The following is a 27,795-nucleotide window of genomic DNA, read 5'->3' as shown; positions in this document are numbered from 1 at the left end:
GCTCCGTGATGGACTTGGCAGCTGCAGCGTAACTCTCCTTATTTTGCGCCGGAGGTTTGGGTGTCATCTTCTTTTTGTCGGGAATTCTTCTTTTTGGACAGTCGTTACTGGTGGCCGGATGTGGGCCGTCGCAGTTACGACATTTTGGTTCTCGGTCGCACTCGTCCATTCCTTCGTCGTGCACGTTCCCGCACTGACCGCACCTTCGTTCCTTGCGAGGGCAGACATCCGCCTTATGCCCGAGCTCGTGGCAGCTAAAGCACACGATCGGGCGCGGGCGGTACTCTTTCACGCTCAAGATTGCTTGGCAGAAGACGACCTTCTTGGGCAGTGTGTTACTTTCGAAGGTAACTAACACCGCACTTGTGCCTTTACCCATAAGTCGGGCAGCAATAATCCTTGCCTTGTCGCATTTCATGTCTGCGAGCAGCGTCTCTGGTGTCTCTTCGCTGTTGTCTCCCGGGGGGTATATGACACCGCGGATCTGGTTCTTCTCCATTGCTCTGTAGGGGCAAACTGTATACTGCTTGCCGTTTTTCTCTATTGCCTTAAGCCGTAGCAGCTTTTCTGCCGTGCATTCTTCTTGCGTAGTGAGCGTAATCGTGTTGGTCTTTGTCTGATACTGGATTTTGAAATCCTCTTGGCTTTCGATTCCTGCCGTTTCCGCAGCCTGCCTGATGTCCCTGGCTCTGAATCCATTTACTGCCTCCTTACATACCGGCTTAAGGACAATGGCCCTGGTAGTTTTACTCTCTGGCCTCTCATCGATGGACACAGCAGCGGCTTTCTTCTCGGGTTCTTCGATTGACGTCAGCGAGCGTTTACGGCGGCGCCTGTTCTGGACTAGTGTCCAGGAGTTGTCCTCGATATTTTCCGCCAAAAGGGTGGCTTCTGTCCCGTTAGGTTTAGCATTCTGGCTCTTTAGCGGGGTCTTTGTCAATTGTGCTGCTTGAGCAATCGTGGGATATTCTTGTCCAAGGCATGAGCTCACCTTTTCTGCTGCGGTTGGTTGCGCGCCTTTTCCTTGGTGTGTGGTAGCGAGGTAGGTCAAGAAGCTTACGAAGAGCCTTCCGATATCTTCCTTCGCAACTCCAAATTCGTTCAATTTGTCGAGGGTGTTCAGGTCCAGTACAATTTGGAGGCCTTCCGTCGATGGGCCCGCCGTGGTCGCGGTTGTCCCTGTAGCAGTAGCCTGAGTTTGCGTGCCTCGCATTCCAGACGTTAGGTTTAGCGAGGTGTCCATAGTCTCGGGTTCCATATTCACCAAACTGGTCCCTCCCGGATCCAAAATCGACGGTCGGAGGGTGGCGGGGGGTTGCCCTTGATCCATGGGGCCCTTTTCAGGGGCGCGAGTGCCTTTTAAACTCGGAGTTATAAATATATGTCGGCGGAGCTAGAAAAATCACGTCCGTTAGAACGAGCGCTTCGTCGTCGTCCCTCCCGAATGCTTTCAACTTAGCGATGTGAACTCGTTTTTCGGTAAGATGAACGCCCAGGACTGCATGCCGACATAATGCTACAGCATACGCTGTAGCATTATGTCGTGAGATGCGCAACTCCAACCTACTGCGGTACATTTACTGAAGGTGTCAGTCATTCTGAGGGGCCCGAGTACTTTGATGGTGATAGAACGACACCTCCATCGCTTTCCGAATTCGCACTGGAACGCGCGTAGACATCAGGTGCACAGCGCGCCCGTGTCACGATTAGGCGCGAATTCGCGTAACGAGAACATATTCACGTATAAAAAGCATTGCGTCCGCGTCGAGCCGTCCTCCTGCTAGCTACGCTTGGGAGCCCGCCGGGCTCCCAAGCGTAGCGCGCATTTCCACGAGCGTTGCTTCCGCGAGTTCCGATTGGTTGAACGTAAGCGGTATTTCTGAAGAAAAGTTGATCCAAGCCCAACTCCTTGCGTTACGTTACTACTCGCGTTGCGTCGCAGGTTGCCGTGGTCACGGGAGGTCGTAAGTTGTCTTAAGGGTTAGTAACGTAACTTAACGCAAGAAATGGCACAGTGTGAACGGGCCTCTACACGTAAACACACTAAAATATCTTTGTCTAATTTTTTTTTTTTTTTTTTTAACTCGCGGAGTGTTTCTGCTTTCCCCTTGCCCGGTCCCTTACGCACTAAAGTTTTGGCGAGTCAGTCGTAAATTTTTCTTTATCCCTTTCTTCCCTTCCCTCCCTCTCCTTCCACGTTATATATACTAGTTCTACTGAGGGAATAAACACTGTTTTCAACCTATACGCTTGTCTGTCTAGCGTTGTACCTGGCGCGCTGTGGCGTTGCAACACAACTGAATTTCTCGAAGGTACGATTTTGTTCACAATTTGCAATTGTTTGTTACTTTTGAGTTAAAACATGCCTTGCAACATGCCTAGCAATTTGAATGAATAACATAAAATAAGGACAGTGTTTAGTAAGTGATATTAATTTGCCGAAGTCTACCTTCCTAAACTTCGTAATCTTTCAAAGTTGGAGGCGTGAGTCTCTCATGCAGGGCATTCGTAAAGTGAAACTTATTGTTCGCCTTTCTTAAATTTCACGCATTGTTTTGTCTTCGCGCTTTCAATTAAGGGGAGAAAGTCTCGGCAAAAATATGACTCCCATGATATCTTGATCTTGTGTCAAGGAAGGTTCATTCCCAAATTTCTTGTAATCTCGACAATAATATACTAATCAAACTGCTACATATAGAATGAAAAAGAGTTACAAAATGACTGGTGTTAACACAAATATATTTGTAATGAAATCTGCATGTTTAAATCCAATGGCATTTGAAAACTTGTTCTGGCACCTAAAATTGGTACTTTTGAGCGATGAAATAATCTCCAATTAACGAATACGTTCATTTTCAGGCTGTTTTATCATAGTTTTGCTGACAAACAGTGATGACTCAAGGGCTAACGACTGCGTGCCGCAGCGTGAACTGGAGGAGTGCAAATATAAAAACTACGAAATTTTGAAAAAGTTCGACTGTTTTGAATACGAAAAGGTAAAAGGAAAATATTTCCTTATTATCTAAATGCTCAAATTATTCTTTCCAGTATAATTCTGGGTATGAATGGCAATATTTATGAAGTGCATATCAACCTTAAAAAAATAGTAAATAAAATGTAGACTAGAAAACCGAACAAATATTCTTTAAAACATAGTACTATCTAAATAAAGTCTGAGTGCGTTTTCTCGCCAAAAAAAAACAAGCAAACGAAGAAAGGTAATCACGGCGAACAAAATAAGGATCCCAGCAAATGATGAATTTGAAAATAGTGCTATAGACCAAGAAAGGCGATATGTGCGGGAACAACCAAAACGTTGTTTTACTTTTTCACTGTTCCAGTGCATAGGGCATTCTAGTAATAACCGTACTCTGAGCCTTTTTATTTGCTACGATACTTCTATAAGGTGTATTTATTCACTGGGCGCCATATTTGTGGGTGCTGTCTAGAGCGGATGCTAAGAACGAGCCCACACTAATAGGCTGCTAAGACCGGCAATCTTGAGGGTGCGGAATGCAATTTACAAGCGAACTCTGGAAGCTCGCCATCAGCACACGCTCAGCAGTCGCGCACACAGCTATGGCCGCCAGCGAATACTTCCTATATTTCACCATGAATGGCTCTCTTCTTGTTCTCAAAAGTGCGCTTACACACTTTTTCAATGCAATAGAATTTCTACAAATACCAAAGGGAGAAATCGTGTGTCCGACAACGGCGGCTCGATAGCTAAATTTAGTGGGAAAACCTAATTTAGTGTATAATCATTCCCGAATTCAGTTCTCTCGCTAAATCTAAACTTCAGACAGAAAACATGAATTGGTGCACTTGTACGTTAAATCAATAGATGAATAATAGACGGGAAAACTGCGCGACGCTAAGGCAGACCGAAAGAGCCGTGCTCGGCGGACGTCTGCAGAGCTGCAAGAATGATCAATCTTTGCGCATTACACGTGCTTTGGCAAGAGCCAGCAAAAAAAGGCGGTTCTTACGATGTATGATGCATTAGCTTTTTTCAGGTATTTTTTGTAATAGCTTAGTTGAATCTTTATTATTAGGTTACTTTTTTACGGTCGAATGTTTTTGCTCGTTGTTTCTTCAAAAGATGTGCCACAGTAGTTGGAGTTTTTTTTGTTTTTTTTTAATTTAACGTATGGTACAAAAAAAGACAAGTCAAGATACAATCTTAAAAAAAGAAGAGCTATTTAACGGCAGCACTTAGAGTGCTTGCAGGCTTTCCTGATTCAAGTAAATTATATTAGAAAAATTAAACACGTTAACAAATGTCTGTTATGCGAAATTAGAGCGCAGCTCTTGAGATATTTTGGTTCTGCGATATAACGTGCTAAACATTTCGAGAAAAAAACATATATACACAAATATAGATCGGTTTCCTCACATGCTGGTTCTGCACCCTGCTCTTTCGTGTCCTCTTTTTCCTTCGTACCCTCCTCCTCCATATCCTCCCCTCCTCCTCTTCCGTACTCTCACCTCCACCTCCTCCTTTCCCTCCACTCCTCCTCTTCCGTACTCTCACCTCCACCTCCTCCTTTCCCTCCACTCCTCCTCCTACTTTGTGCCCTCCACTCCTCCGCCTGCGTACCCTCCGCTTTTCCTCCGGACCCTCGCCTCCTGTAACAGAATCCCCACTAAATTTAGCAGGAAAATTGGCGCCACGTTACCTTAACACTAATTCAATGGCCCCGCTAAACTGAGCGGGGAAAAGGACGTCACATGACTTCGTTTACCGCCACGTATGCACAAATTCAGTTTGTCCCCAAGATTTAGTGGTAAAGTTGACGTCACATGACCTCAACACCAATTCAGTTCCCCTGTATATTTAGCGGGCAAACTGAAGTGGTGTTTAGGTCTGTGACGTCCCATAATGCAACTCTGCGCGTTCAGTTTTCCCGCTAAAGTTAGCGGTAGAACCATCATAACACGACCTTAACACCAATTCAGTTTTCAATTTAGCGGGAAACTGGGACATCCCATGATCCAACGCGCGCGGTTACGCCGACGGTGACGGAGACGCCGATCAACGCGGAAACGGGCGTCTAAGAGCTGCGCTCTAATATTGAGGGAGAAATGTCGCCTTTTTTCAATTCGGTTTCATTTGGGTACGTCCGCTCGTACACTTCCATTAAATTCCGGCCGTTTCAGACCAGATGTACTTTGCGGATCTTTTTCACGAGATGATGAGGTTTCATCCTCTGAATGTTTTTGTTGTTTTTTTTGGAAAAGCGTTTGATGTCTGAATCAGAAGAGCCGGCGTTCCGACTGCCACTACCTTTAGGGCTGCCAACGAGCGAATCAGGCACATAGAATATATCACGTGCACGGTGCGTCTAAAAGGCTAATTCACGCATGCAACGGCTGCGTTGACGTGCAACCAAAACGACAGTAATGACCAAAACACTCTAACAAGCGTGACTTATAGATTGCTTCGCCAAGCTACCCCTTGTATCGCTTGCCAGGCTGTGTATGGCAAACACTTGTCCAGGGGACTTTGTCGTTACGGTCGTTTCGGTTTCATGCGAATGCAACCAACGCAGATGTGTGAACTAAGTGGGAACCACCCTTAATTTCAGTACTCTGAAAGTCCCAACAAAGAAAAATGCGGTACAAATAAAAAAACATCGTTACTCAAGAACGTCACAGACGGCAGTACCTCCCGGGGGCGCGCGATTTTGCGTTTAGGCGGGAAATTTTCATTCTGTAATCTCCGACATACATGCATACGGCTGCAACCATACGGTACGCTTCCACGTCACGCGCATGTACCTTAGCGACCCCCATAGGCATCATGCAGGACAACAGAGGCCTGATTCACGAAGAGCTTCGTAAGCTACGACAACTTAGCGAACAAGTTCGCAAGTTACGCACATCGTAAGGAGTGGAGAAATCGGTATTCACGAGGAAACCGACATTCTCGTGCGGGAAAACCAGAACTTACTGTGTCCCGCAAGATCCCAATCCCCGCGAGAGCGGGTTGTTGCTATGACGACAGCGGCTTCGGCAGCACGAACAACCAACCGAAGGGCTAAGCATGATTCGGAGCACGTGGATTGTTCATTACAACAAACGCGGGAGCCCTTTCCGCAGACACTTGTCTGGGGATCGTTTCCGGGCATTAAAATGTCGACGCTAAAACAATTTAAACGGGCCCGAATGCCGAGGCCGGGATAACTGCCTTCGTCGCCTGGCACGGCGTCTTGAAGATGTAGATAAACGTTTTATTTGAGGATCCCGTGTCCACGAGTGTGCCTTTTGTCGAGAACTGAAAAGAGCAAAGTCGAGATGGGCCTATCGCCGGAGCGAGTCGATCAATGATTCAACAATTGAAAATCGATGAATGACCAAGTTTAAAATTTCAGGAACAGAAATAAATGGTTTCTTTGCAGCTACATTATGTGCTAATTGCGAAAATAAGATTCTAGTCGCGTTGTGACGGTAAACATAGACTCACGTCGCTCTGGTATCGCGCAGGAGCTCCCAATTCAGGAAAACCGATAGAACTAAATTTTCGACAATTTCCAGCAACACCTGGCGGCGGAAATGGGCCCTCAACTAAGTGTTCTAGATGATATAATCCAGTCAGTTTCATCACTTCAAAATATCAACATTAAGATAAATTTAGTCACAAAAAGTTACAAGCTGAAACAGCAATTATCAGGAGAGAACTTGCACGCACCTTGCGTGCGTACCCCATTCTCATCGACGGTACAGCGTTAAGTTTGGTGCGCGCTCCATTCTCAAAATGTTTCGAGCACAGTCGAGAGGATGGTGTTGGGGAAAGGTCTGTTAGGGTTTACGGACGCAACCCACTGCTTCCGGGGATTGGAGTCATGCGGAAAGCAATAAAGGTTAAGGCATTGCAGCCGCACTTGCCAGATTCCGTAAAAGCTACATAGTTTCTCGGGCAGTATTAGACGCGTTCTGTCTGTATTCGTGTACCCTATAACCGAGCAATGGTGTGACGACGACCGGGGGACTGTCGCTATAGAAAGAAGCCCGTGGCTCAAATTAAGTCTGGGTGTTAAAAGCAGAGAAGAAAGCGTGAACGAGGTTCGGGCAATGCCTACACCCATCACCGCCGAAGCCTCTCCATCCGGGGCTTTCATTCTTTCTAACGGACCAGCAAGAAGAAAGGCGCCGGTAGCCTTTTCCCCCCTTCTCTCTAACTTTAATTATGGCGCTACCCATGATAAAACGCTCTATATTTTGCGGGAAAATTTACGTCACGTTATTTCAACACCAATTCAGTTTTCTAGCTAACTTTCGTGTGAAAATGACGTCAAGACTTTATGCCACGTGACCTAGACACAAATTAAGTTTTTCTGCTAAATTTCGCGGATAGATATACGTCATGTTACACGGCGTCACGTAACTTATAGAAAAATTCTGTGTTCCCACTTTATTGGGCGGGAAAATTGACGTCATGTGAAGTCAACAATTCAGGTTTCGCGCTAAATTTACGAAGAAAATTATGCAATATTACTTCCTTTCACGTTACATATGCACAAATTGAATTTTCTCATTAAATTTAGCGGAGAAAATCACGTCACATAGTGTCTCGTGATTCATAGACAAAGTCAGTTTCCCCGGTAGATTAAGCGGGATAATCGACGTTAGATGATTTCCGCACCATTTTAGTTTCCTTTTTAACTTTAGCGGGAAAAAATTATGTCGCATGGTTTGATATCACGTAACCTCAACACCAATTCAATTACCCCGCTAAATTTAGCGGGAAAATTTGACACGGGACCTGACGCGTAGCCCTGTTATTTATTCCTGCAGCTGATCGCTTGATTAGACAGCGACATAGCTGGTTCTGGCCGAATTGTAATTCCTGAAAGCTATCATTTTAGGTTTCTAACAGTGCTCCAAGGCAAGTCAAAGAAGCCATTGCACAATGCACCCCCAATAACGTGAGTGGTTTTCTTTAGTTTTCTCTAATTATAGTTCTCCGTCATAATAACGAACATTCCAACTTATAAGCTGGGTTCTGCATTGTTTAAGAGACATTTCGAGCGCACCGGAGGAATAAATTCACCGCTATATTTTCTCATAATAGGTAACTTGGAAGTAGAGTTTTAGAACTGCGTTCTAAAAGTTTGAAACTTTTTGCGTTTGCGTCAATGTTACGTGTTCCACAATGCGCATTCACGGCAGCCCAAACTTCGTCTTGGATTGGCGCTACGTTTTGCAACTAAGCGCATGCGCAGTGTGGAGCACGCATCACTAACACAAACACGCAGTGCTTGCGTTTGCTATTAGCCCGTAGAAGTTCGCCTGGCGCCCCCTTACGGCGAATCGGGGTGACGTCGCATCGAGGGAAGAATTTTTCCCTGACTTGCTCGTTCGCCCTTTCCGTAGGAAGTGTAAATTTTCATATGTGGCTTTATTGAGGTATGACCTGTAGCTGCAGGCAAAACTTTAACCAACATTTCAGGCATGGTTCACAGGGCAGGCAACGCATGAATCGCAGCTGGTATATGAAAATAAAGAAATATTGCCACAATTGAAGGAGCATCATTATTTATTTAAATCACACAGAGTTATCTGCTGATGATCTTGATGAATTGGCAGGTTATGCATACGATTTCAATTTTTTTCTAGCTCTGCTTTTAAACAAAAACGCCAAAGCAGAAAAGCTGCATGCCGCTTGAGCAACATGTTCAATAGTCTGGGCAATGGAGCGAGAATCATAAGTGAGACAGTCCAAGTGCAGGGGCGAAGTAAAGAGTAAAGGAACGTTTATTTATATACATTGCTCGCCATTTGACCTTTGCTGGATTCGGATAGTACTTCAATGAACTCCACTGGTGGTATCTGTGGACTTGTTCATATCATCCCTCAAGTTATGTACAACAAACGTAAGCCAATCTGTATAGCCCGTGATTAGTTCACTAGGCTCTAAAATTCAGATTTTAGCTAAATAAAATTGTTCTGAAGCTAAAATACCTGTAGCTTTTCTCACGCAAACTGTAACCCTTCAGAGGTTCCACATTTTCTACTACTAGTGCAACATCTACCACTGGACAGCCGTTTGAATGCTTGCTGTTCCTCCTCTTTTCATCTACTGTCAGATAGTCCACCTGTAGAGAGTTTCGAGGCTGATGAAGCTTTTGGGGACCCGCAGCAGTGTCTCCTTTAATTCTAAATGGCAATTCAAAATAAACGGCGTATTTTCCGAATTCCCAAGGCAGGAATAAAGAAAGAATGTCAAGAAAAAGTATAAACATTCCCAATTATGGTACTGTTGCTGCGCATATTTTGGGCAGTTCAGTACATCTCATACAGGCAACTGACGGCAATTCGGCCGTTTTTTCTGCTCCTATACAAAGTAACTTCCGGTAATGTGCCTTTGATAACGCCTTTGATATGGCACGCGCAGAGTCGGGGTCGCGAGCTAATTTGCCGACCGCCCGAAGGCCTTTGATATAAATGCCATTTCAAATGCCTGCAGAGCGGGATGTAATATTCTACTAAATTATGAACATGCCAGAAGCAGAATTCCAGCGTCTGAAACACTTACGCCGCCGCTTCACCGACCCCTCGGATTGCCTTGTGTCGTGTGAACCGACAGGGAGGTTCACCGGCGGAATTGCCTCCGCCGATATCTTTCAAGATTTGTTATCCAGTTATAAAGGTAAAAGGAACAAGCAGTCTCATAAAAGGTACGGAAGCACGTCGGTATCCGCCTAACCCAGCGTCTTGTACACCGGGTAAACGAGGCCCCGCTCCTCAAAGTGCTTGTGGCACAGAACGGCCAAACCAGGAAACCGGGGCAGGGAAGCGAGCCGGGTGCGAGATCGCGGAGCGGAGTCCTTCCCCTGACGTCCCGGTGCACTTACCCAATCAGGGCGCGGCGACCGCAGCGACGCTTGTGTTCGCTCTCGGGGCTAATACGCAGTACTAAAGCTCTCGAATAACGTGTGTGTCTACGGCACTTTGAATGTTTCTTTTAAAGAAACAGTGAAACAAAAAAAAAATAATATATATATACAGAGAGAGAGAGAGAGAGACAGAGATAGAGAGAGAGATATATATATATAGAGAGGGATATATAGAGAGATAGAGAGAGAGAGATAGAAAGAGATAGAGAGAGATAGAGAGAGATATAGAGAGAGATAGAGAGATAGAGTGAGATATACAGAGAGAGATAGAGATAGAGAGATATAGAGAGAGATGTAGAGATAGATAGAGAGATATAGAGAGAGATATAGAGATAGATAGAGAGATATAGAGATAGATAGATAGATAGATAGATAGATAGATAGATAGATAGATAGATAGATAGATAGATAGATAGATAGATAGATAGATAGATAGGTAGATAGATAGATAGATAGATAGATAGATAGATAGATAGATAGAGATAGATAGATAGATGGATAGAGATAGATAGATAGATAGACAGAGAGATAGATAGATAGATAGATAGATAGATAGATAGATAGATAGATAGATAGATAGATAGATAGATAGATAGATAGATAGGTAGATAGGTAGATAGATAGATAGATAGATAGATAGTTAGACAGACAGATAGATAGATAGATAGATAGATAAATAGATAGATAGATAGATAGATAGATAGATAGATTTAAAGGGCATAGATGGGAGATGTACGTTTTTGTAATTTCTTTCACGAATGTTTTCTTTTTTATTCCTTCAATATCTACATTGTTATGTAAAACCAATTTAGGTGGAGGACACGGCCCGCTTTAGCCCCGCCCACAGATCAGTGCGTCGCCCATTGGTTGGCTTGGCTGTTCGGCCGAACACCCTCACAAGCCTAGTGCCTTCCTTTCGCGACATCCGGTGCGTCCAGCATGGCGTCTGGCACCACCTGCTCGTCTTGCGAGGAGTGGAGCGGCAGCCTCCGGCATCGTCTGCTATTCCACCCCCGTGTATTGTCGTCTGCAGTTCCCTTAAGAGAAGGCCATGAAAGCTGCGCGTCGGCGTCCGTCTTCGCCTTCGTCCGTCTGCTATTCCGCCCAGTATAAAAACTATTACAACTCTCGCGAGACACCATGATAGCGGTGTTCTAGCGTTCGATCATGCACGAGCCACAGTCCGATACAAGCGTCTGTCAGCGTCTGTCAGCGTCTGTCAATGTGCGGTAAAAGCAACAGAGAGGACTAAGAAAAAATAAACTAAATAAATATAGTCTTTCCTGCTTTTTTTGTTGTTATTGTGTACTACGGTATCAGTTAGTAGGACGCTTCGCGGGTTTCGGGCCGCCGTCAGAGATCCTTATCGATGCGGGCCTATAAACCAATTCAGTTGTCTTGCTCAATTTAGCGGCGAAAATGGCGTCACATGATGTCATGTGACCTATACACAAATTCAGCTTCCCCGCCAGATTAATACAGAAATTCGACGACACATGATTTCAACGCCAATTCAGTTTTTCCGCTAGATTTAGCGGGAAACATAACACCACATGACTTGAGCTAACTTGACCTACACACAAATTAGAGTTTCCTGCTAAATTTAGCGGGAAAATTGACACGTGACCAGTTGCGGATCTTTCAATTATGTCTGCTGCTAATCGCTTAATTAAACAGCAACATGGTTGGTTGTGCCCACATTTTAATTCCTGGAATATATCATTTAGGCTCCTGACGGGAATCCAAAGGAACCCAAAGAAGCCACCACACTAAGCCCCCTCGATAACGTGAGTGGTTTTCTTTAATTTTCTTTAATAATAGATATTTTATTGTACGACTGCTATTAAAATTACATGTGGTGAAGAGCACCGCCACAATAACGAACATTCCAGCTTGTAAGCTGAGTTTAGTACTGTTGAAGAGACGTTTTAAAAGGATACTTCAACGAAATTTGAAATATTCCTGTCGTGTTCAAAAATAGGTTGAATATGATCCACAATATCCGTAAATGACAATCGCACGTTTGTATTTTGAGCCTGGTGGCTTTATTTTTCGTTATAAACGGCCCACTCTGGCAAGCGCTCGGAGAAGGCCCAGCGGAGACCACGTGACATCCAACGCAATCGTGATGTAGGTCGTCTCAAGACGAGCAAAGCTACGGCGAGGCTGACGTCGAGGATGGCCTAGTCGTTCCAGCCACTGAATCGGCTGCTTTTGTACGAATTTTGAGTGACGGGTTAATCTTCTGTAATCTTGTAGGAGGACAATAGCGACTTCTGCGACACACAAAAGGCATTCTCGGAAAGAAGGGAGTTCCTCCTGCCCTCTTCTCTCGTCGTGGCCGGAGACGAGACAACCTCCGTCACTAGCTGTCAAGGTTCCTAGATGAGCATTACAAGCGAGGCGTTAGCGACATCCACCAGGTGCTCTTTGCTAATCGTTTAATTCATTTTAAAATTCCTTTTCGTGACTTTTTTAACAAGATATTGGTATGTTCGATGTGATGCTGCTTTTTTGAACACATATAGACCAAAAAATGAGCGCCGAAATTTCGTTGTAGTATCCCTTTAAGCGTACTGAATGATTAAGATCACCGTTATTCTTTCTCGCAATAGACACCTTCTAAGTAGAATAGTCTTAGAATTGCGTATACGAGCCAACGCAAACCTAGCAGGTTTCCGCTAGCGTCACGTGTTCCAAGATGCGCGTGTGCGGAAGCCCAAACTTCGTGTTAGATTGGCGCATTGCGATGACGCACATGCGCAGTTTGGAGCACACGACGCTAACGCAAACGAACAGTGCTTGCGTTTGGTACTATACGCAGTACTAAAGCTCTCCAATAACGGGGGGCGGTCTACCGCACTTTGAATGTTTTGTTTAACAAAGGATTGAAATGAAGAAAAATAATTTAAGCGGGATAGATGGGAGACGTATTGTTTTGTAACTATGGTAGAAAAAATTTATTCGCGCACAATTTACGTCGTTAGACGCAATTTGGGTGGAGGTCACGGTCCAGTTTAAGCGCCGCCCACACATCAGTGTCCGCCCAGTACTACTGGATTGTCTTGGCTGCTCGGCCGAACACGCTCACAAGCCTAGTGTCCCCCTTCCGCGACATCCGGTTCGTTTACTCTGGCGTCTGGCACCGCCTGCTGGTCGTGCCACCAGAGGCGCGGAAGCATCCGGCATCCTCTGCCATTCCACCACCGTCTATCGTCGCCTGCAGCAGCTGCGCGTCGGCGTCCGTCTTCGCCTTGCTCCATCTGCTATTCCGCCCCCTGTATAAAAACTTCCACAACTCTCGCGAGATCCGCCCATAAAAGCGGCGTTCTAGCGTTCGATCATGCACGAGCCACGGTCCGATACAAGCGCCTGTCAGCGTCTGTCGATGTACAGTAAAATGCCACTGAGAGGGCTAAAAAATATCAACACAAGAAATATACAGTCCTTCCAACTTTTCTACTCTTGATTTTTCTTTTTTTTTTTTTTTTTTTCTGCGATAGTAGTTAGTGGGACGCGCTCCCTGCCGGATTTCGCGCCGTCGAGCGCACTTCATATCGACGTGGGTCATTTTCGGTACCGAGCCAAAAAAATTGCACATTGACGTTACGCCGCTGATGTCATGGCGCTCGACTCGATTTTGATGTCGCGCCGCGCATCACGTCCCCTGTTACGTGGCGTCAGATGACACCGTGAGGTGGCATTGTCATGTCAAGTCACGTCGCACAGTGACGCCACGCGACTTAATGACGTCAGGTGACACCGTGAGTCACGTGATGCCATGACGCCTCTTCGCACTGTGATGTCACGTGACGTTCAGACATTACATGACAGTACGTCGTCACTTGACATCATGACGACACGTAGAAACAAAATCATGAGACTGCAGATGTTGGAAACATCAAAAGAAAGCATTTTGCTAATTATGCCAGAAAGGTTCTCGGGCGATAAAAGCGATAAAACTAGGTGGGTGTCAACGTTACTAAAACACTCACGGTGGAAACTGCCATAGAGATTGCTCTGAAAAAGTGTCCCCGATCTGTCCTCGAGCACCGAGCTAATGGCTAACAGAACGCCGCCGTTTCTCCCGCAGCGGCCACTCGTGGAACTGCACGTGACGTCTATTTTGGATTCAATCGGCCATTTCGAACCGAAGCAGATACAGCGGAAGAGGTTACAGGGGTGCCACCGCCGTCTCCCCAGCGGACGCGCCGTGACTTACTAGTTAAAATGCACCTAGGCCGGGACGCGCTACCTGAAAGGACCGCTGAGGCATGGTTGTATAAAAACAATATTAATTGTACCGCAAAACCCTGCAAACTAAATATGTTAAAAACATCATGCGCCCCTCTTTTGGTACTAAACTCCAATAAATTTCATACAAGAGGAGTCTTTTCCGATTGTTTCTATGCAAAAACATGCTTTGTAAAAGCTGAAGGTGACCACAGTACAGACAAATGACCAAGAGTGGCGCTGTTGTCGTATTTAGCTCGGTCTCGGTGGACGCCAGCGGCCCAGGTTTCGACGGCGAGTTTCCCAACTGAGTGTTTCAGTAACGTTGGTGGGTCTTAAAGGCGGCCGGAGGAGGTTTCTGAGATCACCTAAATGTGGCGATAACTCACTCTGCTGGCTCTGAGCATCCGAGAAATCCTCAAATCATGACGATACGCGGCAGATTTTCCTATTAAACAGCAGTCAAAGATCGCAACACACCGAGGTCATTTCCGACAACGGGAGGAGCATGTTCCGAAAAATAAAAAAAAAATAAACACTGCCCGTCAATAGCAAACGAAGGAACCTCACGCCTCCGACCACTGGAACCGCGGAATGATATCTCGGATTCGCTGCTCGTTGCCCGTAGAGCCCGAATTACGCTTCAACCCAGCCAGCGCGCTTTCAAAGCTGACGACTGGACATTTCACCCCCGCGACAAACAAACAAAAAGAGCATAAAAACATATTGCGCTGTTTTTGAGACGATTATTGAAGTATTAGGTTCTCTCTCCGCGAAAAACTTAGTTTCGACTACTCTTATTTGCTATTAGACAGTTTTAGTATAGCGCTGCTGGCTCTTGCGTACGCAATACGCAATAGTATAGCGTACGCTAGAAATGACCAGCTCGGACCGAATTTAGTTGTGCGTTACGTTTTGGAGTGAACACCGCGCATGATCTTGGTTAAATTTGCTAGAGCCGTAGAATTCCGCGTGCTTATAGCGCAACCATGCTCCTGGAAAGAAATATTGAAAAAGAAGAAGTGTCCAATCATTTTATTTCAGATTAAACCAAGCCACAGCTGCCTCGTCAAGAGCACTTTTTTGCGGGGTACAGAGGCTACGAGTACGAGTGCGTAGCCAAATTCCATCACGGAGCCTCCGTCAGTCGTCCCGTGGAAACGGCACCTTTTATCAATGCTATCGCGGAATGAAATTCATGACCCTGATGTCCAGTGCATAGCGAGAGCTTCGGCGATTTCTTTTAGAGTCCTTTGTCCGTCGGCGATGAACTGTGGGGATAGGCTTGGCGTTGAGCAGATCGCAGCGTCGACGCACATTCCGAGCGGCGAACATTTTCACTGTGCACTCCTTCAGCTGCACGGCGATCTGATTCGACCGCGGTAGGTCCCAGAAAGAATCGCCGAGCTGAACACCACGCAATTTCACGTAACACAGAATTTCGAAAATACCACGTTGCCCTTGCTGCGCCAGTCGAGGCAACCGCCATCTTGAAACTGGAGGTCTCGTTGGGTCCGAGATCTCTCGAGAGCGTCCGGCAAGGCCCGCTAGCCAGCAAAGCAAAATCCCCAGCTTTGCGTGCGTACGCAATACGCTAGCCCTTCTATTGCGTTCTGCGCATGCGCACTCACGACCCCATTTTCCTTGTGTACGCAAAGCTATAGCGTACGGTCCACTAAAACTGTGTATTGTCATCTACAGAAATATATATATTTTGTAACAACAGCGTTTTCATTCTCAACGAAATGTCGAGTTTTCGTTGGTCATATGTCCTGGCCGCCGGAGCAATGCTCCTCTCATTTCCGGAGATAACCTCTATGTGTTGCAATCTTATATTGGTTTCTTAGTAAGGAAATTGGATGCGCATCGTTATGATTTAGGGATTTCTAGGATGCTTAGAGCCCGCAGAGTGAGTTATCGCCATTTTTCGGCCATCTCCAAGCCTCCTCAAGGCACCTTTAAGCCGGTTCAACTACGGGCGAGAAATAAGGTGGAGCTTAAGTGCGCAATTTTGGAAGTGTTCTTCAGTCACCGCAAGACGGTGCTAGTTTGTGCACGCTAACATTCATAACACGTTAAGACAGCCACACCTGCACGCAACGTTTCAGGCATGCACATTCAGTGACGAGTGTTAGTTGAACTAGTTCATACATACTGTTGGCAATCGGGTCAGCTGGGAAGGAAAAACGCGTGTTTGTCCAGACATTTTCCCTGTGTTCTTATTTTTTCGTGTTCATCTCACCCGATTGCCTGCACATTCAATTTCGTAGTTTCTTGGATTGCATACTTGGGCGCACGATTTTCGAAGCATTCTCCGACTACTGCAAGGTTGTGCTAATTTGTGTCCAATTAATTCATATACATTCACTGGTTCCAAAACGCGACGGAAGTTTTGTCCGGTTTGTTACTCAGTTTAATACGAAACGCCCATGCTAATTCCATGGTTCGCGCTTGCACCTTTACCGTTCATTAAGTCCATCTGCTTGGAAACGACGCCTTAGCAGCACCGACGTCACACCTCATCTGTCGCAGTGTTTGACCTCACTGGTTGCAGAAGTAGCCGGCCATGTTCGCATGGCATCTGCGAGTAATGTGAGTGAGCGTCATGACGAACAATTATTACGTGACTAAAAAAATATTCGCTTTGGCATGCCAGGTTCGCTTCAAAACTTCAAATACACTTCCCTTTAGGAGCAAAATGACGAGAACATACCTAAACAAACTTAATGCAAGCCGAACGCCTGGTCGCCTCTGGCCAAATGGGCCGCAAAGTTTTACTTGTATAGGTACCTGCACGGTATTGAAACTATGGTCGAACTATGGTCGTAGTCACGACGTTGCACAATTCACACAGCAGTCGGGTTGCCTTTACGGAAACCAGCATTTATTCAGCATCAACACACGCGAACGAATAAATCAACCCAGATCTATTAAAATAGTGAATGTGGGACGCTAGGCTTAGGCTAGTCCCGCTATGAAAAGAAGCATTCGCACAACGCTTCCGAAGGCGCGTACTTGCGACTGTTTGCTGCGAACAACGTCGGTTGAGGATATCTTCCTCGAAATACCTCTGTGATTTCAAAACGATTCGCATGTCTCGCAAGGCTCGCAAAACTCTATGACTCGCACTCATAAAAATAGACGAGCTCAACGACCTACCCTCGTTAAGCACTCCGCAGACACTGGCTGCCATGTTTGTTATCGCTTCAAACCAAAAAGGATAAAGCAATCTCAGAATGCTTTTGAAAAGAATAATGTCTCCATCTATATAATTTGTTTCTATAACGTAAAAATATTATCGATTAAAATCATGGAGGTAGGAAGCTTCTGGAGGCAACGTGATACCACTAGAGCCGAAGCTGGTGGAGACTTCCAGTTTGGCAGGAAACGCCCCCGATGATGACCAAAACCTAAAGACGCTAGTGGATGGAAGGGACAGGTGATATGGCGGCAGCCAGCGGCAACTGCGGTTTTGGCTGGGTTTTGGTCACCCTTTCGGGGCGTTTTCACCGACCTCGGCCTCTACTTCCGGCCTCACTTCGGATTTTCTCGTTTGGCCGGATTGAGCCAGTGTGCCGCCTCCTCGTCTCCTCCACCTATGATTAAAATACTATTATGTAAGGTAAATAAAATTTCTCAGCCAACCTTTCACACCTCACTATAGTCGGTGACAGGCCAAGAACGAAGTGGAAGCTCCTCCCACCCCTTTCTACTTTAGGAGAGCGGACGCTGGAAAGGAGGTAATCTCCTGTCCATCGTTCGCTCTGCTAAAATGGAATTAGTTAGGAGGAGCGTCCTCTTCGTTCTTGACCTGTCACCGACTATAGTCTCGCCAGCCAATGAGAGATGTATGCACGGTGTAAGCCCGGAGCGGAACTTAGCGGGCTACGACTTCCACATTGTGCACCTAAATTTTGTGTAGTGGCGTAAAGATTGCTCTAAAAATATATTTTTCGTGATGAACTTTTATTTTTCAAAACGTCCATCTAGGCCCTTTAGAAAAATAACATTATTTTTTGCATTTCACTGTCCCTTTAAGAGTTGCAGAGTTGCACAGTTTTGTAGATGTAAATCAGACGCACTCACCGGCTAGGTCCAACTTTTCGATAGTGTGTATGAGAATGCGCGTTAATTATAATTCCGTTTTGTCATTCTCAGACTCCACTTGATGAAACAGATCCACTGCTTCAAAGATACCAAGATTTTCCAAAGGTAAGTTAACCTTTCAAATCGGAACAATAAGAAATAAATTTTTAAAAAAAATCGCATATGCGTTTCACATGTTCGAAATATCATGGCAAAGAATTTCCTAGAAGTATTCTCCCCTCCTAGAAATATTCGCCCTTATAACGCTTATTCTATTATACGATTTAATTCGTGAAATAACTACTAAGTGTGTATTTCAGAGCCTCTTGTTCGGCAGCCTTGTATTGGTGTACTCCTCATGGGCAGATGACCCGTTTCGACTGTGTAAAATTACATACCGGCCGAATCAAGATCCACAACCTCATGGGAATCTTTACATTCTAACAACGGGTAGGACTCAAAAAGAGTAAGTTCATTCTAATATTAACATTGGTTTTTTGGCTATTTGTTTCATTATTTTGGTTGTTCAGCGGGAGAGCACGCCAGAAAAATTTGGCTATCGGAAGCCTATTTATGGGCTATGTTCTTCTCGACAACAGTTTTTCGTTATTTTGTCATTGATGGAAACGACTGGAAGCTAGCTGAAAATATACGTTTCGTCATTTGAGTGCCGTTTAAGTAGGTTGGGTTTAAAATGAAATACTAACGGTCATTTGTATTGTTTTAATACGCAGCAGCTGTGTTCTTCAGCGAAGCAGAGACAGTGTTCACACACAGTGAGCAATAGGTACTGAAAATAGGATTTGTTATATTGTGAAACCTAGATTTTTGGCGACATTAGAGCCAACGGCAAGGCTTAATAAAAAAACATTACTTATTGCATTGATTTTTAATGAGTTCATTCATGTCACGAATAAAATGAAGCAGTGCTGGACTTGGATATGCGCCAGATATTTACTGCGGAACCAGATCAAATTAGTTTTAAAACATGCAAAATTACTCTGAGTAAAACGCCAAGAAAATATGTCGGGTAAGTTGTGGCAAAATTAAACAATTTTCAAAACAACTTTTTTTTTATTGCGATTTGGGAGAAACACCATAGAGAAATCTGTTATGGAGTCTTGGCGTTGTGATAAAAAAACAGTATTGAATCGAGTAAGTAGAACTGCAAGGTATCCACCGATAATTAAAAAAAGTCACAGATCTCTCATTTTCTAGAGATTCCCGTGTCAAAACGAGACAACAGGAGGGCAAAACGAGACACCCTGTAAAAACATTAAAACTTAACAGAGTAGAAACAAAAATAGAAATAAAACACTTAATGTCAAATGTCAAGAAAATATTTTTGGGGATAACATTATCAATCGCGGCGAACGTCAAGATACATGTGTAGAATGTTCATTAAAAACAACTAAGAACCTAAATTTACTAATTCAATTTTTAAATAATTACCTTTAGATTGGGCTCCATGGAGCGAATATTCGGCGAACAACCGACAAACTTCGCCGTTTGCCTTGTTGGCTTTGCGCACGGTGCAGCAGCCTGTTTTGACGTCACGCGCAGAGCAAATGTCACCGGATGAAATTAGTCGGATTCTTCGTTCGACGGATTCCAGCATCAAGATGTCAAATTGAAATTAGTGACCTGTTGTCTGTCGTCCGAATTCAAAGAGAGAAATTTTCCTTCCCACTTTTCTTTACAAAATTTAAGCCGTGTTAGAGGTTGAGATTCCGAAACTAAACGCAAAAGAGTGTTGAAAGTCCCATCTAAAAAATTTAGACGCGAGTAGTGGGTCATCGTGAGCCGATCTGCCATAGTCGTTTAAATTAAAAACGCGGTCACAGAGCTAATACACCATACAAAACGACACTGCTAATAAATTATAGTAAAGACATTCTGCAGACATCTCTGAGGTGCGTTTCTTTCTCATGCGACGTGCTGCCATATTGGCCATGTGACAACCTTTTTGAAACATGTTCGAAACACACCTGTGTGTGTGTGTTTTTAACGTTTTCACTCATGTATTCCCCTACATAATTCTTAACGGCGCCGGTGGTATACGTGTAAATGAAATGTATGACGTAACTATGCTTCAAGCATGGCTCAAGCGTGTCCGCAAATATTTCCGTGATCAGGTTTACAGCAAACACCTCGTCTTGGTATAATGTATGGGCAGTGCGACCCCGACTCAAGGGTCATTTACCAGAGGAAAGGTGCGTTACACTCTGCTGCTTCCTCGGGGAAGCCGATTTTGGCACTTATTCATTCACTTTATTTTTGTTATTCCGAACTTTATTATCAGTGGAAGGGTAAGAAAGCAATGCATACTTAGCCAATAAGTATGGCGCACCCACTTCAAGTACCTCCGCTGTCGAAAAAATAGTGCGTCGTCCGTTCCGCGACTGAGCAACATCAGCAACGTTGGTATATGGCACGAACAAATGGTGCGAAGCTCGCTGGTGATTGAGTGGGACGAATAATTATGAATATTTAAGGGCACCTGCATTACTACGCACAATACGGAGGAAGGCCGGGAAGATTTTCTGCCTCATGTCGTCAAAGCAGCACAACGGGAGACCATTGTAACATTGTTAGTTTTGAAAGTAACGCGTCCTGTTACTGGTAGCGTGGTACTTTCTACATTCACGCAGTAACATACTCGTTGAGTTATTAAATTACTAACGAGTAAAGTAAATTTTGTAACTATCTTACTCCATCATATACCTAATTGCATATTCGTTACTCGGTACCTGTGAGTAATATTTGGTGTTGTTTACCCTTAAAAACTAACTCTGGTTCAGTAAGTAACCTGCACCTAAAAGTATTTATAATGTTTTATTCGCCGCGGCATCATTTTTTCAGTCAAAATTAAGAACAAAAATAAGCGACTATTTTTATAAAACATATACACTGTGCTCCCGCAAGGGCTTTCAAAAGTCTCTAAAATTGTGTGGTTGAGAAAAAAATAAACTCTTTCCGGGAATAAACTGCCAGCCACAACGGACGTCAAGTATTGCAAAAAGCATACTAATTCGCTAAATAATTAGCTAACTTATCACTTAATTTTTTTAATTAGAAAAAATAAATATATGTTTCAATTAAAAAAATTGCTAGGCACAGTTGAAAATTACTAACTCAAATTTATTTATTTATTTATTTATTTATTTATTTATACATACCCTCAATGCCTCGACGGCGTGATAACTCTAGGGGAGTGGGTTAATAGAAGTGGTTTTGAAGGGCTATTTGGAATCGCTTGGAGTTGGGTATGGCAACTACGGCGTCCGGGAGGTTCTTTCAGTCCCCAACTGCTTCAGGGATGAGGGAATTTGTTTGTGTGGTTGTCTTGATGACTTGGGACGGTCAATCTTGCATGAATGATCTAGTCTTGATGATATGTACGTGGGCGAGTTTAGAAGAAACATTTAAAAAAAAGTGTTAAAAAGACCTTGTGAAGAAGGAAACGACAAGAAATTTGACGGCGGGAGGAGAGTAGAGAAAGGTTAAGACAAGACTTATTGATGATACATCTGAGGTGCAAGAGTAGCCAATCAACATAAAGCGGGCAGCACGGCTCTTAACGGATTGAATGGAGTCTGTTAGATTATTCTCATGAGAATGCCAGATGGAAAACGCATATCATGATTTAGGCCGGAAGATAGTGGTGCACAAATGCGTTTTAGATTTTCAGGTGAGGATCTAAAATTTTGGCGAATGTGGCCTAGAGAGCGGTTCACAGAGTAGATAATTGTTTTAATACATGTATGCCATGATAGATTAGACATGAGATGCAAGCTTTAGTATTTGTATTGTTTAGCATTCTCAATGGGGACAGAGTTCAAAAGAGGTAGAAGATAGTTAGTTGGCAATGAACAAGAAAAGCACATGCATTGACATTTGCTATGATTTAAAGACATGCGCCATGTGTTACACTATTCAGAAATTTTAAAAAGGTCGTCCTGATGCGCTACAATATCATGAGTAGAGCTTATCTTACAGAAAACTACACAGTCATCGGGAGAACGTCGCACAGTGGAAGAGATGTTGAGTGGAAGGTCATAATATACACTAAGAAGACGAATGGGCCTAGTACTGTGTTCTGAGGGACACCAGAAGAGAAAGAACAAAGGGAAGATTTGGTGTGGTTAGCACAAACAAACAGACGACGTTGAAGAAGGAGTGATTCGATCCATTTTAGTATATTAGGTTTAATCTTCAGTATATAAATTTTCAGAAAAAAGAGGTTCGGTACACTTTGTCAAATACTTTGGTGAAATCTAGAAATACCGCACTAGGGTGGTAGCTGGAGTCAAGGTTTAGGTGAATGTCATTAGTAAGAAATAGTAGCTGAGTTTCACAAGAAAAGTTGCGGCGAAAACCATGCTGCGCGTTGTTAAAAAAGGAGTTGCTTTCGAGAAAATCCAACAGATGCGTGAAAACTATTTGCTCCATGATCTTAGATGAAATGCAATTGATAGATTAGTTATGGGGAGAGGACATACTGCCACTGTTGTGGACAGGAATGACCTTGCCGATTTTCCAATCCTCAGGCACCACCCTCGACACCAAAGAGCGCTAAAATATCTTCGTCAAAATACAGCAGAAGGCAGGTTAGTGTTACGTAATATTTTAGTTTTTATAATGTGAACGCCGCAGGACGACGACGATTTCTGAAATATACAAAGCAGAGGGAGAAATTTACGGCGTTCCGAAAAAACGTTTGATTTGGACGCGTTTCTACGTTATGGTTTTTTATCGGAGCGCATCGGAGCGCCCGCGGTTAGGCTTCCCGGTGGCCAAGGCGGGAAACCACCACCTGGCCTCCCCCGTAGGATGGAGGGAAGTATGACAGACGAGTGCTGTGGAGAATTTAAAACCCAGTAACACGTCCAAATTGAGCGTTCTTTGAAACGCCGTAAAATGGTGCCCTTCCCTTATATATTTAAAAAATGTAATATGATTATACGTTTGCCACTTCGCTCAAATTATTGCATGCCTGACCGACGGGGCGCCACGAGTCGTCTGTGCGTGCCGTCGCGTGAACTGTGTAGTGCACTAGCTAGATTCGTTCCCCATGCCTTCTATCATCGGCAACCAGTCGTCGTTGTACAACGCCAGACTCCAGTAAAGTATAACGTTGCCGTTATGAGTCTACTTGCCTAAGATACAACAAGTGGCGACTAGGCGGACGAAGACACCGGGGAAGCGCCCGTGAAACAGACACTGAGGATGGCGGTGGGCATATCAGCGAGTGTCGCCTCAGCGCCAACGCATCCTAGGACGAGTGCATAAAACGGCTCAAAATGTACTGCGTAGCCAACAGACGGACAACGCTTGAGCAGAAGCGCGCCGTTCTGCTGAGTTCCTGCGTAGAAGAAACGTACTCGTTAATCTTCACCTTGGTGAAGCCGACAAGAGCAACCGCTGCGGACTTTGCCACGATATTGATATTGGTCAAGGTTCGTCTGCACCCAAGACCATCGGAGCTCTATGCAACGTTCCTGTTCTACAAGAGCGACCAACATGACGATGAAGCAGTTGCAGATTACGTGACCACGCTTCGAAAACTGGCAGAAGACTGCGGTTTCGGAGACAGGCAAATGACACTTGACATCATGATGCGAGACAGGTTCGCCTGCGGCATCGCGTTCAAGAGGGTGCAGCAACGTCTTTTGGCTGAACGCAACTGGTAATTCGACGTCGCCTACGACTCGGCCGTCACCGCAGAAACAACGACGCAGTCGAACAGAGACATCAGGAAGCAACGGCAACAGACCGGTAAAGTCGACTCTGACGATGAAATTCAAGCGACATTGGTGAAAGCGTCGTCGTTTGCGGAAACTGCCACCGTTGCGCAGATAAGCACAAACCTTTTTTTGAGCAAATTCATAGACTCTGCCTGTTACAAGTGTCTGAAAAAAGACATTAAGCAAAGGTATGCCAAAGTAAGACCGCAACTGTCAAGAAAGGAAAGGACATGAAAAAAGGAGCTAGCGTCTACGAAGTGGACGAACTATGTTCGACCTACGGGGTGCATGCAACCGAAAAAAATTTCTAATGCCAGCAAAAATAGAGTCGCAAGAAGCAATCATTAAAGTTGACTCTGGAGCATCTTGGTCTAATATGAGCGAATAAATGTTTCGCCAGATATACAAGGGACAGATTCCCATCGAGAGCACATCCAACAAGTTGTTAACCTGGTTAAAAGAATCATTGCTTACAGTTAGCAAAGCAGTGGTAAGTGTCATGTTCAAAGGACGCAAGAATGTGTTGCAATCATGGTCGTGGCACAACACGGAAGAAGCTTGATGGGATGAAACTGATTAGAGCGCTAGGCATCGAGTTACACGGCATCCGACCAGTTAGCACGTCTGACCAAGCGGTAATTGCGCGGTTTTCCTATAGGTTCTTCGTACCGAATCTCCCGAGTCCAAGAGAGATCCGATCCACATCGAGCTCATCGATGTTTATTGTTTGATTCGCGTGGCAATTTTGTTTTGCGTAAAATATATTCAGCCTTAACCGTCCATATTTTTATGTCTCTTGCTGTTTAAACTGTAACTTTTTAGAAGCCACTGAGGGCTAACAAGTGCTGCTCTTGTTTCTGCTTTCAATTTTATTTTATCTGTATTGCTATTTTTATGTTCCTCGGCGTTTTAGTCATGAAATGTGTTGCGTATTTTTTGCGGTCGTGGCAAATGTACTCTGCGTGCTGCTCTGAACTGTACAGCGGGTGGGGGCTTCGACAGGCAGAAATGCCTTTTGCCCCTGCCTCCCAACCCTGCATTGCCGGTGAAAATCCAAATAAAGAAAGAAAGAAAGAAAGGAAGGAAGAAAGAATAAATGAATGAATGAATGAATGAATGAAAATTGTAACGAAAGCTTTACAGCGTACACCAAAATGTTTCTAACCGATTTTAAACGGTCAACAAAAATCTAATTTTGAAATATCGCGCTGAAATTTACCACGAAAGTGTGGCTGGGTGGTGGAGGTTTATAGTGGAAGTATCAACAAAAAATCTACCTGGTTTAAAAAAACATAACACAATTTCGGGCGATTTATGGCAGTGTAGATTGCCCGACGTTCCTACAATGACGGAAATATATGTAGCTTGCACTGATGTCACCTCGGCTGCCATTGCAGTGGCCTCGCTGCTGAGCGCCTACCTTTTGTAGCGTGTACAAATTGCATCACGAAAAGTGTTTCTCATGACAAGAACAAACAGACATCTACGGCATGGCGCGATGATGTCAGCTGATTGTCACGTACCATACTCTAACAATGTCTTGACCTCAGCACGTGCCCTCTGTTTGCAACCTTAGCGCGCATTCGCATGTGGCAGCGGTTCTTGCAGCCCGTTCTTCTTACATATTTTCTAGGAGCCTTTGCTCAGAGAAAAACAGAAAGTGTTTCGTAAGCAACAAAACGAAGAATGAATTCTAGATTGTATTCACATAATGTACAAAACACGTTGCACCGGTTTTCAAAGACGCTTGATGGCCACTCTGCGACTACATGGAACTGCTAAAGCTTACATTTTACATTCTTGTCGTCTATCACTTTTCTGGGAGACTTTCTTGGTATTATTCAAATAGAAATACGATTATAGTCGGGATAAATAATTGAATGATTAGCGGAGAACGACATTAAGTTCCTTTTGGACGATCGTCCAAGTATACGAAGGCAGCCCCATAAATATTCTACGACATATTTCCTTTTGTGATTGCGCCCAAAAATTCAAGCATCATTTACGATTACTTATCTTTATCTTTCATTAATGCCATAAACCTTCTACCATGATATTTAGCAATCTAATGCTTGTTGTGATCATCTTTTCTACATGATCAAGTGAACTGGAAAGAAAATAACATGTTTAGTTTCATTTTAGTTGTACTACTTATACAAGCCTAATATGTCTTTAGGTATGCCGTGTTCCTATACTTTCACAACATTAGTGACTACCTTAGAATACTGGTCTTACTCTTGGGCACATCTGTTCTGTCCAACAAGTCGGTGTTCGGAATATCGCAAAGTAAAAAAGCACTTTTATTTTCAGAGGGATTGTTCAAGCGTTCCATCCTCATCACGTCGACGGTCACAATTGTAGGTATAAAGCAAGAGCCGAGATTTATCGGAATGGGAGTAAGTAAAAGAAATTGCAAGTTAGACGAACGTAGTACATTTTTTCGTGTATTTACAACTATTTTTTTTTAATTTTTATACAGTGTTTAATGAGACGAAAGTGATCTACACAGACAGGAAACGGTGCACCATACTCAGAACTCCAGGATATAATAACCGTAAGCATACATGTCGAACATATTTTAGTATCACTCACCCTCAAACAAAAATGCATAGTTCACAACTTTAAAATTTAATAAATTACATCATATATATTGTCTTGAACGAAGGGTAAATTATAAAAAGAAAGTTTCATTATTGGTGGATTAATTCTGCACAGATGCCAGTAACATAAATTATTCTTTTTTTTCACATATAATCTTTTTCCGTGAAGCTTTGTACTTACTTTATAATTTGATTCCTCGTGTAATCATAGGAATAATTACAGTTCATTTAAAAAGTACAACTTTTTAATGTAAATTCGCCTCGACATTGTTTTGCATTGTAAGCTGATAAGCGAAGACACGCCCTAACGTCAGTACTCATTCTTACCTCCATCTTAATGAAAAAATTCTGAATCAAATGCTCTTATTAGTGTAGAAGGGATAAAGAAGTGCCTAGATGAGCTTGATATTAAAAGGGCTGTAGGTGCTGATAGTTTGTCGCCCAGAGTTTTAAAATTGTGCTCATTTGTTGTGTCTCGCTACTTCGAGATTATTTTTTGTAAATCCCTAGAGCACAGTGTGCTCCCAGGTCAGTGGAAAGTGACGTGCGCTACACCAATTCATAAGCAGGGATCAAAACACAAAGTGGAAGATTATTTTTTTTCCGAACTTAGAAAACAGAAAATTATCGCCCAATCTCACTAACCTGCATATGTTGCAAAAGTTTAGAGCATATTATTTATAGCAACGTTGCAAGGCATGTCAATACAAATAGTTATTTGTCTTCTACCCAACATGGTTTTTAAAAAGGCCTCTCATGCGCCACACAGCTCGTAGAACTTTATCATGACTTGGTATCAATGACTGAGGGGGTGGGGGGGGGGGGGCAGAGAAACGCACGCATCTTTCTTGATTTGAGCAAGGCTTTTGATAAAGTGTTACACTCTTTGCTGCTACAGAAACTGAGCTCCCTTAGCCTTGATGCAAATGTATACCGTTGGATAAAAAATTACCTTTCTCGGAGAAAGCCGTGTGTCGTCGTAAATAGTGCAAGCTCAGACTTTGTTGATGTGACCTACGCCGTGCCGCAGGGGTCCAGTGCTGGGATCTCTTTTATTTCTTGTGTTTATTAATGATATATCATCGACCATTAGCTCGTCCATAAAGCTGTTTGCAGGCTATTGTGTTTTGTATATAGCAGGGCTGAGAGTGTTAGTGATTGGGCTTTTTTACAGTTGGATCTGGATAGAATATCGGAGTGCTGCAATATTTGGGTGTTAGGCTTGAATGT

At 44.0% G+C, this 27,795-nt stretch overlaps 1 protein-coding gene across 1 annotated transcript in view; it reads left to right on the top strand.

Moving 5' to 3' along the window:
- The first annotated feature begins 2,717 nt into the window (after nucleotides 1-2,717).
- LOC120841073 overlaps nucleotides 2,718-27,795 on the top strand; it is a 31,712-nt gene continuing 6,634 nt past the window's right edge. Inside the window, exons 1-8 of the mRNA XM_040211899.1 lie at nucleotides 2,718-2,724; nucleotides 2,860-2,996; nucleotides 7,869-7,928; nucleotides 11,627-11,686; nucleotides 18,291-18,344; nucleotides 18,539-18,684; nucleotides 26,276-26,361; nucleotides 26,445-26,519. Coding sequence (XP_040067833.1) covers nucleotides 2,718-2,724; nucleotides 2,860-2,996; nucleotides 7,869-7,928; nucleotides 11,627-11,686; nucleotides 18,291-18,344; nucleotides 18,539-18,684; nucleotides 26,276-26,361; nucleotides 26,445-26,519 — 625 coding nt within the window. The remainder of the gene's footprint in view (nucleotides 2,725-2,859; nucleotides 2,997-7,868; nucleotides 7,929-11,626; nucleotides 11,687-18,290; nucleotides 18,345-18,538; nucleotides 18,685-26,275; nucleotides 26,362-26,444; nucleotides 26,520-27,795) is intronic.

The sequence above is a fragment of the Ixodes scapularis genome, unplaced genomic scaffold, assembly GCF_016920785.2.
Source record: "Ixodes scapularis isolate PalLabHiFi unplaced genomic scaffold, ASM1692078v2 PGA_scaffold5__190_contigs__length_132052651, whole genome shotgun sequence".
NCBI lineage: Eukaryota > Metazoa > Arthropoda > Arachnida > Ixodida > Ixodidae > Ixodes > Ixodes scapularis.
Note: the sequence above shows the minus strand (reverse complement) of the source record. Positions and strands in the feature narration are given on the sequence as shown.